Genomic DNA, 15,328 nt, shown 5'->3' with positions numbered 1-15,328 from the left:
CTCCTGAGCCAGCGAGACTACGAACCCACCAGAAGGAAGAAACTCCAAACACATCCGAACATCAGAAGGAACAAACTCCAGACGCACCACCTTAAGAGCTGTAACACTCACCGCGAGGGTCCATGGCTTCATTCTTGAAGTCAGTGAGACCAAGAACCCACCAATTCCGGACACAAATAGACACTCAGAAGAAAGGTAGTTCCTAGAGGGAGTTTTCAGAGAACAAAGCCTTTCCCCCTCGCCTCTCTCATTAGAGAAGTGTATATGCCTGGTTGTTGAAGAGCTACCTGGACAGGAGTCAGGAGGACTTGGGGAGTCAGGGCCAACTGTGCAAAACACACTCAGTCCTGAGGTTCATATGACCACATAGCACCACTAGCACTACCTCTGAAACACCTTCAGAAGGGAAACAGATATTTGACTCCTCGACTTTTCTGTCAGATATCATTAGAATTGGGTCTTCTGATCTCCATCTTTATTAAGACCAGAATTAGAGAAAATAATCTGAAGTTTCAGTTCAGAGGAGAGTTGTTCGACAGCGTTGGGACAGGAACCTCTGTCCTGTGCCTTCTGCATGCTTATCTCATTTAATCTGCCCAGGAAGCTTTAGAAGGTAAACATTGTTCCTGTTTTATTTTTATTTATTTATTTATTTATTTTTTTTTTTTTTTTTTTGAGATGGAGTCTCGCTCTGTCGCCCAGGCTGGAGTGCAGTGGTGCGATCTTGCCTCACTGCAAGCTCCGCCTCCCAGGTTCACGCCATTCTCCTGCCTCAGCCTCCGGAGTAGCTGGGACTACAGGCGACGGGGTTTCACTGTGCTAGCCAGGATGGTCTTGATCTCCTGACCTCGTGATCCACCGGCTTCGGCCTCCCAAAGTGCTGGGATTACAGGCGTGAGCCACCATGCCCAGCCTAACATTGTTCCTGTTTTACAGAGAGATTAAGTGACATGCCCAGAGTCACAGAGTTAATCTACAGAATTTGAGCCCATTTCTTTCTATATTTCTACCTCCCTTGTGTGGGGTGTTTAGCCTCTTTACTAGTGGATCTCAACCCTGGCTGTACATGAAAATAATCTGGGGAGAATTTTAAACTCCCAGTGAATAAGATGCATGCAGATCATTTAAACCAGACTCTCTGGGGAAGAGCTCCAGGCATAAGTGATTCTAAAGCTCCCCTGTGACTCAAATGTGCAAAGTTAAAAACCTCTGCTCTCAATAAAGTTTCCCTTTAAGAGTAGGGACCCTCAGCCAGGCGTAGCAGCTCACCTGTAATCCCAGCACTTTGGGAGGCTGAGGTGGGTGGATCACCTGAGGTCAGGAGTTCAAGACCAGCCTGGCCAACATAGTGAAACCCTATCTCTACTAAAAATACAAAATTAGCCAAGCATGGTGGCACATTCCTGTAATCCCAGCTACTTGGGAGGCTGAAGCAGGAGAAACGCTAGAACCCAGGAGGTGGAGGTTGCAGTGAGCTAAGATCGTGCCATTACACTCCAGCCTGGGCAACAAGAGCAGAACTCCGTCTCAAAAAAAAAAAAAAGAGAGAGTAGGGAGAGAGAGAGTAGGGATCCTTTTCAGGAGAGCCTTAAATCAAGATTTTTCACATTCCTGGGGAGAAGTCTGAGTGGCCTTTTTCAAATGGAAGAGGACAAACTTAATGCCCTTAAGAGATCATGACGCCATCCCAGCCCATTTGCTGGATCTCATAGAACCATATCTTCCATCTTCTGATGCAAGTAGAGACTCCTGTTCCTCAGCTGCCCCTGCAGCAAGCTCTTTTCCTGTTTATACAGGCCTTCTTAAGTACAAGGTTTTACAGCACATCCCCACCCACATAGTTTTGTAGGCACTCCCTTTATGTGACCCATGCCTGCTTTCCAACAACAGCTGCCAGCCCCCAGCAATGGTCTTGACTGGATCCCGATGCTCTTAGGAGCCAGAGGGTGGTGGTACTGCATGCTGCCTGGGTACTGCAGGTAGTGGCAGTTTTGCAGTGCCCTCCAGGGCCCCTTAATCTCCCCCAGATCCTGCCACTTCGACCAACTCCTCCTGGACAAAATTCAGCCAGATGATCATCCTCTCCATTCCATGAAGTCACTCCATTCCATTTCATTCCAGTCCTGGTGCCTGGGAAGGAGGCCTGGGCAAAGGAGCCCACAATCTGCACCAAAATTCCTTTTGGTATCCCATTCCAATGGTCCTATTCCTGCCCCATCCCTTCCCTCCTCTGCTCTTCAGCTTGGGCTCCCCTTCTTCTAAACCTTCCTAATTTCCACCTAATATCATACACTCCTCAGTAAACTTTGACTCATCTGAATGCTGCAAATTCTGCCCCAAACCTTCCTCCACCATCACTCACAACAGAAGCTCTTCTGCCACATCACGAAAACAGAGGCCAAAGAAGACCCTTATCTTGCCTTTCCTGCAGCTCTAAACTGGTTACATTCCCACCCATTCCTTGCTCCTTCCTACCTCCATGCAATCCTCCACCCCAGCAGCCAGATGGTCATCCTCTCCACTCCATGAAGTTACTTTCTCAAGGGCCCATCCAGGGGCTTCCTCCAGCCTCTCAGGAGCTGTTCTAGTCTCCCTTCCATGATCCTCTACCCTGGTGCCCTTCCCTCCATCCACATTTTAAAGTCTGAGGTTTTCCAGGACCTTGTCCTCTCTTTGTCTTCAATATCTTGTCCCTAGACAGTCTCATCTACTTCCAAGCCTTTTGCTGTTAACTTTGTGATGGCCCCGTGCGATGGCTCATTCCTACAATCCCAGCACTTTGTGAGGCTGAGGCAAGAGGATCACTGAAGCTCAGGAGTCCAAGACCAGCCTGGGCAACACAGTGAAACCCCATCTCTACCAAAAATACAAAAAAATTAGTCGGGCTTCTTGGGGGCCTGTAGTCCCAGCTTCTTGGGGGCCTGAGGCAGGAGGATCGCTTCAGCCCAGGAGGGCAAGGCTGCAGTGAGCCGTGTTGGCGCCACTGCACTCCAGCCTGGGCAAAAGAGCAAGACCCCACCTCAAAAACAAAACAAACAAAACCACTTTGTGTTATGTATCTGCCTTTGAGCTTTCTAAGCCTCAGGGACTGATTTCCAGCTGCCAGTCAGACATCCATGACATGACATCTTGTAGAAATCTCAGTCTCAAAGCCCGGGGTGTCTCCTATTCTTCAAGACCAGTTGTTTCCCCTGGGTTATTTGCCTTAACTGGTGTTCTCACCAACTCCAATTGGCAGCTGAATACCATCATTATCTCTCCCTTTTCTGTCCCCACAAACTTGATTCCTAAGCTCTGTCCTTTCTAAATAAGCCATGTTTCTTGGATTCATTGTCTCCTTCCCATCCCCTTCCAAACTCTTGGGATCAGTAGGAGTATTACAACCCCCTCCTTACTCTTCCCCTGTCCTGCAGGCTTGCCTTACTCTGGTTCACTTTCCACACAGCGGCCAGAGTGGTTGTTTTGTAAGATAGACCTGGTCGGCCAGGCGCCGTGGCTCATGCCTGCACTTTGGGAGGCCGAAGTGGGCAGATGACTTGAGGTCAGGAGTTCCAGACCAGCCTGGCCAACATAGTGAAACCCTGTCTCTACTAAAAATACAAAAATTAGCCAGGCATGGTGGTGCGCGCCTGTAGTCCCAGCTACTCGGGAGGCTGAGGCAGGAGAATCACTCGAACCCGGGAGACGGAGGTTGCAGTGAGCTGAGATCACGCCACTGCACTCCAGTCTGGATGACAGAGTGAGACTCTGTATCAAAAAAAAAAAAGAGAGAGAGATAGACCTGGTCTAGATCCTCCCCTCTTTCATGGCTACCCTCTACTGACTTGGTCAAGCTTCGTGTCAAAGCCCTTCACCACATGATCAGCTGCTTCCCTACCCCCTGCCCATCAGCCCTTGCCTCTCCTGTTCCCCAAACACACACATCCTTTTATACAATGACCAGTGTTTGTACTCAGCCATATTTGGCCACCTATCTGGATTCCTCTATTACTTCTTTCTTAATCCTTTTCCAGGTACCACTCCAAAAGAAAAGTTATTTATTTCCCACAGAAGTCATTACAGAAGGGCAATTTTCTGGTGGCTCTGTTAAGTGTATAAATCCTCTTGCACAACAAAGCTGCTTACGTGGGCAGTAAATATGCAGTTAATGAGGCATCAAGTGGGAGGCAGTGTAAGATTTATGGAGGCACAATCAGAGTAGGGAGCAGCAGTCCTGGTGCCACCTCTTCACTTCCAGAGCAGCTTTCCTTCCAGGTTCCCAATGTCAGCATCCCCAACACCTGCACACCCTGACACAGACAGTCAGGAATGACTTGCATAGTCAAAGGGCATGAGAGAGAGCAGCATGTAGAAAGTAGTTGGCAATTTTTCAAATATACCAGTAAAGGTTGTTTGTGTTCACAGTACTCTGGCTTTGCAGGACTATTTTGATGCTAAAAAGAGTCTAGAAAGTTTAGGTGAACATGGTTCCTAAAGGAGAGGCTGGTAGGGGTGGGAGTGTAAGGAGAGAAGTGCCTTACTTGAGTTTCTATTAAAGGGATGCTTCAGGATGCTCCAGGCTGAGGTCTGTGAGCCCAGTGTGGCCCTGACACGAAGGTTGTATGGCACAGTGGCTGTGATGTCATCAGTGACATCACACCCAGGACCTTCAGTGAGTGAGCACCAGCTGCTGGGGATCCAGATGTGGCTCGTGTACAGGCTCTCGTACTCCCTGTCAAAGAGAAGAGGGCACAGAGTTACACCAGCCCCTCTGACACAGGCTCAGTTATGGTTGCAAGTAACTGCCTTCGTTCTCCTACTTTGTACAGGTAAGTAAAATAAGTACTTTCTCATTATCCTAGCTCCTCCACTCTTCTCCCTACCAACCATCCATTCTCCCTTACTCTTTTTATTGTCAGATAGGGAAAGCTAGGCATAAACATCAATGTGTCTGGATCTCTTTTATCTCTTCATCTCCAGAGTCATCATCCTAATCTCAGCCACTGTCATTCCTTGCCTTGCTGTGATCTCCCAGCTTGCACACCTGCCATTCTCGAAACCATTCACCACTCAGCAGATTGTGACGTTTCTCTCCTTAATGGCTTCCTACAGGACTTAGAATGGGATCCAAACTCTTGCCAGTGGCCTTACAAGATGCTTTGGCCTTCTCTCTCACTCTGCTCCTAAGCGTGATATTCTTGCCACATTGGTCATTTCTCCAAAATGCTGAGCACTTTTTGTCTTAGGACCTTTGACTAGCTGTTCACTCCGTCTCAAACGCTCTGCCCCTGCTGTTCGCATGGCTCCTCTTGTCCTTCAGATATGGCATAAATATCACCTCCTCAGAGAGGCCATCCCAGGCCATCTAATATAAAGGAGCCTCAGTGTCAACTCTCTATGGCATCAGCCTTTTAGCTTCCTCCTAGCACTGATTACTATCCAAAATTCCCTAGAGCAGTGCTTTCCAAAAATAAACTTTCTGTGATGATGCAAATATTCTGAATCGATGTTGTTCAATATGGTAACCACTGGCCACCTGTGGCTACTGAACACCTAAAATGTCACTAGTGTGGCAGGAAACAGACATTTTAATTTAATTTAATTTAAATTTAAATAGCCAGCTGTGGCTGGTGGCTACCATACTAGAGAATGCTGGCCTAGTATATTTATCATCTGTATCCTTCTCTAGATGTAAGCTCTCAAAATTCAGAAACCTTGTCAACTGTATCCCTGAGCCTAGAAGAATGTCTGCACATGTAGGTGTTCAGTCTGTATTCATTGTTAATGAAATATATGGAGCAATTTCTGTGTCCTTATCACTCTTCAATAGCTGCAAGCACCTGGACACCTGGAGAAGACTAAGGCCTGCTTGGCCCCAGGGCCAGCTGACCTTTAGGATTATAGTTTGTTTTGGATCTAGGTATAAGCTTATAGTAAGGAAAAGTGAGGACTCCTCCACCCTTAAAGGATCTGAGTCTCCAGTGATTTATCCATCTCAAGTCAGAGTCAAACTCATTGGACAGTTGACTGACTTTTTAAAATAACTCCACCAAAATGTGTTATGCACATTCGTCTTCCCAGAGAGTTCACTGTCAAATCCACAGAACAATTTCCTTTGCTTCTTCAACCCTTTCAATGCCTATGCAGACAGAGTGGGTAGATCTTTGGGGATAATCTATCCCTGGACTCAGAAAGCCGCCTTGGGCTCAGGAGGAAGGGCTATGCCTTCAGGAACCAACTTCTGCCTAAGAGAGAAGAACTATTAGAAGAAAAAAAAAAAAAAAACTCACCCCTGGTATTCGACAGAATAGTACACTGTTTCTCCAGGCACGATCACTGGGCTCCACATCAAGAGATGCTTCATGTTGGTTGAGAGTACAGAGAGGTTCTGAGGGGCAGGCAGAATGGCCACTTCATCTAGGATCAAGGCAGATAGCCTGGCTGACAGGTGGGCTCATAGTGGGGGAATGCCATAGCTTCAAATTAGTGTCTAATGAAGGGCCTCACCGGCGGAGGTTGCAGTAAGCTGAGATTGCACCACTGCACTCCAGCCTGGATGATAGAATGAGACTCTGTCTCAAAAAAAAAAAAAAAAAAAAGCCTCACATGTTTATAAACCAGAAACAACTCTAATTTTATCATACTTATGTTAATGCTAAATTTTGGGTACCACCATTATAATTCTGACTTTGTTGATAAATGACATATCAATATTAATAATAATAATGACTAATATTTATCTAATACTTACCATGTTCTATCTAGGCCATGTGCTGGATTGTTACGTGATTGTCTCATTGAATTCTCATGACCATATTGGGAGGTAAAGACCATTAGTTTTTCCATTGTACAAATGAGAAAACTGAGTCACATTATTTATGACTCTTCTGTTAGACTGGCTAGGATCCAGTGACTCTGCCACTTACTATGTGGCTTTAAGCAAGTTGCATAAACGTGAGCCTCTTAATCATTCATGGAAAACCCATGCAGACTACTGCAACATTCTCATCACCTCCCTCTCCTGCTACTGCCATCCTCAGATGCCAAAGCAATCCTTTCATGTCCCTCAACAAGGCCAAATGGGGCATCAGCTGCCAGGTGGAAGTACAGGCTCAGCTCTGCTGTGGACAGAGTCCATTCAAGTGGGACACCAAGCCAGCTCTGTGACTCCACCCCAGAAAGACTGCTGGCCCCTGAGCCAGTCTGGGACACAAGTATGCCCAGAGTGTGCCCAGACACAGTGTGCCCAGAGTATGCACACAGTGGGACTATGATTTGTAGAGAATGAAAGAGGCCTATGAAGCTGAACCTGCTCATAAGGACTTGGGGCAGTCACAAAGCCAAAAACTTCATCCTCACATGTCACCCTAGGGTACAGTCTAAACTCTCTGCTATGTTCCTTTTTAAATGCCCAACACCTGCCTCCCTTTGTTGTTACAATACAGTGATAGCATCTATAGCATAGTGGGGGTGGGGCTGGAGTCCTCATTTGGGACTTTTCATCTCTGTGCCTATCTCCAGATTGGCACCTGCTGCTTGTTATCAAGCCCTGTGACCACAAAGGGATGGAAGGCTGCTGGGGACACCCCACCTGGTTTCCCTGCCCTTTCTCTAATGTAGGGCCCTAGTGATGCACCTCCATTTCACCCTCAGCATCCATGGTCTGTTCTGTGGGGAAACCCCTGGAGCACCCACAAGGCAGGCTTCCTGATCCCCACCCACCCCTAAGCTTGAAATCACCCAAGGGATGGAAAGGAAAAGGGGTGGAGTGGTACACGAGGACAGGGAATGGTCCCCTCTGACACCTTCCTCTGGTAAATTTTTAAAAAATTCTCTAGCCAGCTATTTGGGGAATATAAAGCTATATAAATACAAAGCTACATTTTATATAACTAATTTAATTATATAATTAAATTATGTCAACAAATCCATTTATTAATTAATATAATTTAATTATATAACTTAAAGCTCTCAAAAATGAAATCTCCAGGCACAGATGGTTTTAATGGAAAATGCTACCAAACATTTAAAGACGACAACATCAACAAAATGCAATTTCCTCTAAAACATAGAATAGGAAAGAACAGTTTCCAGCTTACTTTATGAGGCCAGTATTACTGTGATACCAAAATCAGATGAGGAAAATATATACATAAACTACATAAAAATATATCTCATGAACTTAGACAAAAATCTTCAACAAAATATTAGCAATCCAAATTCAATAATGTACAAAAAGAACTATATACCATAACCAAGTGGGATTTGTTCTAGGTATGCAGGACTGGTTCAACATTTGAAAATCAGTTAATGTAATTTACCATGTCAATAAACTAAAGAATAAAATCATAAATCATATCAATTGACACAGAAAAGGATTTACAAAACCTACATCCATTCATTACGCAAAAACAAGACAAAACAGGCCAGGTGCAGTGGCTCACGCCTGTAATCCCAGCACTTTGGGAGGCCGAGGCAGGCGGATCACCTGAGTCAGGAGTTCGAGACCAGCCTGACCAACATAGTGAAACCCAGTCTCTACTAAAAATAGAAAAATTAGCTGGGTGTGGTGCCACATGCCTGTAATCCCAGCTACTTGGGAGGCTGAGGCAGGAGACTTGCTTGAACCTGGGAGATGCAGGTTGCAGTGAGCCGAGATCATGCCATTGCACTCTAGCCTGGGTGACAGAGCAAGACTCCATCTCAAAAAAAAAAAAAAAAAAAAAAGAGAGAAAGAGAAAGAAAAAAGAAAAACAAGACAGAACCAAAAACTCTCTTCAAGTTAAGAGCATGCAGGGAGTTACCACAACTTGATAAAGACCATCTACAAAAAAACCTACAGCTAACATCTTACTTAATGGTGAGGGACTGAATGCTTCCTCTCCAAGATCAGGAATAGGCAAGAATGTCCACCCTTACCACTCTTATTCAACATACTACTGAAAGTTCTAGCCACTGTAATAAGGCAAGCAAAAGAAGTAAAAGCAATATAGATTATAAAGGAAGTAGTAAAACTTGCCCTATATGCAAATGACATGATATGCTATGTAGAAAAATCCCACAGAATCTTAAAAAGAAATCTAAAACCAGGCCAGGCCTGGTGGCTCACACCTGTAATCCCAGCACTCTGGGAGGCCAAGGCAGGCAGATCGCCTGAGCTCAGGAGTTGGAGACCAGCCTGGCCAACATGGCAAAACCCCATCTCTACTAAAAATACAAAAATTAGCTGGGTGTGGTGGTGCACGCCTGTAATCTTGGCTATTCAGGAGGCTGAGGCAGGAGAATCGCTTGAACCCAGGAGGTGGAGGTTGCAGTGAGTTGAGATTGCACCACTGCACTCCAGCTTGGGCAACAGAGCAAGACTCCGTCTCAAAAAAAAAAATTATATTTCTATATACCAGCAACAAACACATACACAGAAATTAAAATTATAATCACTAAAAAAAATAGGCATAAATCTAACAAAATATATTCAGGGAAAACTCCACAATGCTAAATGAAATCAAAGAAGATTTAAATAAATGGAGAGACATACTGTGTGTTCATGCATTAGAAGATTCAACAGTTAAGATGCCAATTCTCCCCCAAATTGATATATAGGTTTAATGCAATTCCTATCAATAGTCCAGTAAGCTTTTGTTAATATAGATGAATTTTTCCTAAATTTTATAAGAAAAGTCAAAGGAACTAGAATACATAAAAGGAGGGGGAGGGGCTTCAAGATGGCTGACCAGAAGCATTTCATGCTTACCTCCTCCACTTAGAAGAACTGAAACCATGTGTATATAGTCACACTTTGAATACATTATCCAAAAGAGAACACTGGAACTCAACAGAAAAGTTACAGGAAACACCAAAAGCAAGGAAGGAGGAGGAGAGGCAGACTGCTTGGCTAGGATCAGCTGGCAGCCAAGAGTGACTTCTCAATGTGGGAAGAGTAAGTGAGAGACTTCTGGTGGCCCTCATTCCCACCATGGAATCATGCAGTCCTGGCCGTGAGAGAATTCCTCAACCCTCCTAAGCCCTGAAAACATACATAGGGAGCTGCCAGCAGATTGGGGGACAAAATTGTCCCAGGAAGGGAACTCATGCTGGGTCCCACACTTTTTCTGAGACCCAAACAGTTACAGCAAGGCACCATTTTAAATCCTAGTCTTTGGCAGATGCACATGCTATCCTGGTGGCCAGCGGCACCAAGAATGAAGCATTAGGGAAACTCAGGCTATTGCTGCTGGGACTGGGGCACAAACTGGGAATGAGCTCCCACAGCTGAGACTGAGAATCAAATGAGGCATGGGCTGCAGCTGCCAATGCTCGGAAGTGAGTGCTACTGGGACTGAGACTGGGATGAAAACAGGCACAAGTTGCCACTGGGACTTAGTCACAAGCAGGGTGGGGGCTCCTGCAGCAAGGTAAGGGCTCAAGCTAGGTGTGGCCGGCTGCTGCCAGGGCTGGGGGTAAGCCCCGCCAGGGCTGAAGCATGAGACAGGTGCATATTCCCCACCTACTGGCCCAGGCTGTAGCCACAGAGGTCAGCCCCACCTTCTCCAGTGGGAGGACCTCAGCGTGGCTACTACCACTCCTCACCCATGCATTCCACCTGAGACCTGAGGATTGCCCTGACCCCTACCCACCATGACTGCTGCCCGCTCCCACCATTGAAGGGCCTGAGCACAAGCCCACCTAACCCAGCTTCACCCCTTCTCTGAGACACAGCACGTAGCCCGGGGCCTTGGAGGGTGACAAGGGCACCTTGGGCACCTGAGTACTCCTTCTGGGGTCCTGAGGTTGAGCCTAAACTCTCAGCTGCCATCACCTCAGTTGGCACCTACTCGCAAGTACCACCTGCAGTCCTGGAGACTGTCCTACACAGCCTATCACACCCACTGCCATCATAAAAGGACAACTCTCGGAACCCAGATAATTATCCTGCCACTGCTACTGCCATAACTTGTGCCACGCTAGCTGTCCAGGGCCCCAAGAACACACCTGCTTGCCCAGTCCACCACTACCACTGCCAGCATCCAAGCAAGCCATGTGGAGGCCCGAGAATCAGCATGCTGGTAACCACCAACACCAGTGCCAGCATACACAACCCTGGGAAATAAGGATAGGCATACTCAGACCACCACTGCCACAACTGGGGCCTGTAGACTGGCCCACCTGGCATCCCACAGCACAACTTCACCACAGACTCCAATAACTGTACCCTAACCCACTGAAGAAATCACAGATACTACTAATGCTGCAGCCAAAGTACCCAGAATAAAAGCAAAAATGGGCCAGGCGCAGTGGCTCATGCCTGTAATCCCAACACTTTGGGAGGCAGAGGCAGGTGGATCACAAGGTCAAGAGATCAAGACCATCCTGGCTAACATGGTGAAACCCCATCTCTACTAAAAACACAAAAATTAGCTGGGCATGGTGGTGTGTGCCTGTAGTCCCAGCTACTCGGGAGGCTAAGGCAGGAGAATTGCTTGAACCTGGAAGGCAGAGGTTGCAGTGAGCCGAGATTGCACCACTGCACTTCAGCCTGGCAAGACAGCGAGACTCCATTTCAAAAAAATAAATAAATAAAAATAAAAATAAATAAATAAATGCCAAATGCTGTAGCCAATGAACACCATAGATACATCTTCAGGAAAACATCCTCCTCTACGGAAGTAAATTCAAAAATGGGAAGAAGAAACTGTTATATCAGATGTGCAGATATCAACATAAGAACACAAGAAACATGAAAAGGCAAGGACACATGACATCTCCAAAGGAACACAATTCTCCAGCAATAGACCTTAATCAAAAAGAAATTTTTGAAATCCCAGAGAAGGAATTAAACATGTTGATATTAAAGAAGCTCAGTGGGATACAAGAGAATTTGGAAAAACAATAAAAAGAAATCAGAAAAACAATTCAGAATATAAATGAGAAATTTCCAAAGAGATAGATATTTTTTAAAAGAACCAAATAGAAATTCTGAAACTGAACACTCATTGAAAGAAATACAAAATACATTTGAAAGCTTCAACAATAGACTAGATCAAGCAGGAAAAAGAATCTCAGAACTTGAAGACAGGTCTTTTGAAATAATCCAGTCAAAAGTTTTTAAAAAGAATGAGCAAAAGCTTCGTGACATTTGAGATAACACAAAGCAATTGAATTTATGTATTATCAGTATCCCTAAGGGGAAAGAAAGAACAAAAGGAGTAAAAAGCCTATTTAACCAAATAATATATTAAAACATCCTATGTCTAGCAAGATATTTAGACATCTAGTTATAGAAGGCTCATGATGTCCAGAGAGATACAATGTAAATTGGTCATTATAGTTAGACTGTCTGAAGTCAAAGATAAAGACCAAATCCTAAAAACAGCTAGAAAAAAAGCATCTAGTCTGATGGAACCCCCATCAGTGGATTTCTCAGCAGAAATCGCACAGGTCAGAAGAGAATGGAATGATATATTTAAAGTGCTGAAAGGAAAAAAAGAAAAACCTGCTAGCCAAGAATATCACATCTGGCAAAATTATCCTTCATAAATCAAGGTGAAATAGCCTTTAACAGACAAACGAATATTGAGGGAATTTGTTACCACTAGACCAGACATACAAGAAATGTTCAAGGGAGTCCTAAACCTGAAAGTGAAAGAATAATATTTACCATTATGAAATCACATGAAAGTATAAAACTCACTGGTAAAGCAGTCACACAAACGAGAAAGAGAAAGGACTCAAATGGTACCACTACAGAAATCCACCAAAACACAATGAATAATAGGAGAAAAAGAAAACACTAAATAATATGTCAAACAAACAGAAAAAAATTAACAATATGACAGGAAAAAAACCTCACATATCATTAATAACCTTGAATATAAGTGGATTAAATTCTCCATTTAAAAGATATAAAATGGCTGAATAAATGAAAAAACAAAGTTCCAACTATATGCTGCTTACACGAAATTCACCTTACCAGCAAAGACATATATGGACTAAAAGGGATGGAAAAATATATCCCACACAAATGAAAACCAAAAGCAAGGAGAAGTAGCTATACTTATATCAAACAAGATAGACTTAAAGTCAAAAGCAATTAAAAAAAGACAAAGAAGGTTACTATATAGTGATAAATGGATCAATCCAGCAAGAAGATATAACAATTCTAAATATATATGCACCCCGTACTGGAGCACCGAGTCTTAAAGCAAATATTACGAGATCTAAAGAGAAAGACTACAATATACTGATTGGGGACGGGGGACTTTAACACCCCACTCTCAGCATTAGACAGATCATCTGGACAGAAAATCAACAAAGAAACATTGCACTTAAACCGGACTTTAGACCAAATGGACCTAACAGATATTTACAGAACATTATATCCAACAACTGTAGAATATATATTCTTTTCATCAGCCCGTGGAATATTCTCCAGAGTAAACCATATGTTAGGTCACAAAACAAGTGTCAACAATTTTTTTTTTTGAGATTCACCGCAACCTCCGCCTCCCGGTTTCAAGCAATTCTCCTGCCTCGGCCTCCTGAGTAGCTGGGATTACAGGCACGCGCCACCATGCCTGGCTAATTTTATTTTATTTTATTTTTTTTGTATTTTTAGTAGAGACAGGGTTTCACCCTGTTAGCCAGGATGGTCTCAATCTCCTGGCCTTGTGATCCGCCCACCTTGGCCTCCCAAAGTGCTGGGATTACAGGAGTGAGACACTGTGCCCAGCCAACAAATTTTTAAAAATCAAAATCCTGTCAAGTATCTTCTCAGACCACAATGGAATAAAACTAGAAATCAATACCAAGAAAAACTTAAACTGGTCTAAAGTCCAGTTTAAGTACATGGAAATTAAACAACATGATCTTGAATGCCCATTGGGTCAACAAAGAAACTAACATGGAAATTTTAAAATTTCTTGAAACAAATAAAAATCAAACACAACATAGCAAAATCTATGGGATATATCAAAAGCAGTAATAAGAGGGACGTTTATATCAATAAATGCTTACATTGAAAAAGTAGAAAGATTAAAAATTAACAATCTAACAATGCACCTCAAGGAACTGGAAAAGCAAGAATAAAGCAAACCCAAAATTGGAAGAAAAAAGGAAATAATAAAGATCAGAGCAGAACTTAATGGAATAGAGACTAAAAAAAAATACAAAGGGTCAAGAAAATGAAAAAAAAATTTTTCTTCAAAAAGATTAACAAAGTTAATCTTAAAACCACTAGCTAGACTAACCAAGAAGAGAGGAAACCCAAATAAAGAATATCAGAAATTAAAAAGGAGATGTTACAACTGATACCACATAAAATCATCAGAGACTGTTATGAACAACTATAAGCTGACAAACTGGAAAACCTAGAAGAAATGGATAATTCCTGGACACATACAACCTACCAAGATTGAATCAGGAAGAAAAAGAAAACCTTAACAATGGATAATGAGTAGCAAGATTGAATCAATAATAAGAAGTCTCCCAACAAAGAAAAGCCCAGGATTAGATGGATTCACAGCTGAATTCTACCAAACATACAAAGAACTAATATCAATCCTCCTGAGACTATTGCAAAAATCAGAGACAAATGGGACTGTATTAAACTAAAAAGCTTCTGCACAGCAAAGGAAACAATCAGCCGAGTAAAGAGACAATCTGTTGAATGGGAGAAAATATTTGCAAACTATTCATCCAACAACAGAGTAATATCCAGAATATACAAAAAACTCAAATAACAACACTAAAAAACAAATCCCCCAAAGTGGGCTAAGGACATGAATAGACATTTCTCAAAAGAAGATATACAAATGGCCAACAGATACATGAAAAAATGTTCAATATCACTAACCATCAGAGAAATGCAAGTTGAAACCTCAATGAGATGTCATCTTACCCCAGGTCAGAATGGCTATTACTAAAAAGATAAAAAATAACAAATGTTGAAGAGGATGCAGAGAAAAGGGAACTCTTACACACTGTTGGTGGGAATGTAAACTAGTACAGCCACTATGGAAAACAGTATGGAGATTTCTCAAAAAACTAATAATAGAATTACCATTCCATCCAACCACCCCACTACTGGGTATCTACCCAAAGGAAAATAAATCAATATGTCAAAGGGAAACCTCCCTTTTCATGTTTATTGCAGCATTATTCACAATAGCAAAGGTATGAAATCAACCTAAGTGTCCATCAATGGATGAACGGATAAAGAAAATGTGGTACATATACACAATGGAATACTATTTATTCAGTCATAAAAAGAAAGGAATCATGTCATTGGCAGCAATGTGAATTGAATTGTATCTTAAGTGAAATAAGCCAGACACAAAAAGACAAATATCATATG

The 15,328-nt window shown here is 43.3% G+C and overlaps 1 protein-coding gene across 10 annotated transcripts in view; it reads right to left on the bottom strand.

Moving 5' to 3' along the window:
* Positions 1-15,328, bottom strand: part of IL20RB (interleukin 20 receptor subunit beta) — a 54,412-nt gene that overhangs the window by 24,175 nt on the left and 14,909 nt on the right. For 6 of the 10 annotated variants that reach the window (XM_063722220.1, XM_024244698.3, XM_054552676.2 and 3 more), the window contains exons 2-3: positions 6,270-6,396; positions 4,521-4,711 (exon numbers count right to left, since the gene is read on the bottom strand). In XM_063722220.1, coding sequence (XP_063578290.1) covers positions 4,521-4,711; positions 6,270-6,396 — 318 coding nt within the window. Of the gene's footprint in view, positions 1-4,520; positions 4,712-6,269; positions 6,552-15,328 lie in introns of all 10 variants that reach the window. The other 4 variants (XM_054552673.2, XM_054552679.2, XM_054552674.2 and 1 more) reach the window with 2 other exon arrangements.

Source organism: Pongo abelii, chromosome 2, assembly GCF_028885655.2.
Source record: "Pongo abelii isolate AG06213 chromosome 2, NHGRI_mPonAbe1-v2.0_pri, whole genome shotgun sequence".
Classification (NCBI taxonomy): Eukaryota; Metazoa; Chordata; class Mammalia; order Primates; family Hominidae; genus Pongo; species Pongo abelii.
This window is presented reverse-complemented; position numbering and strand designations above follow the sequence as displayed.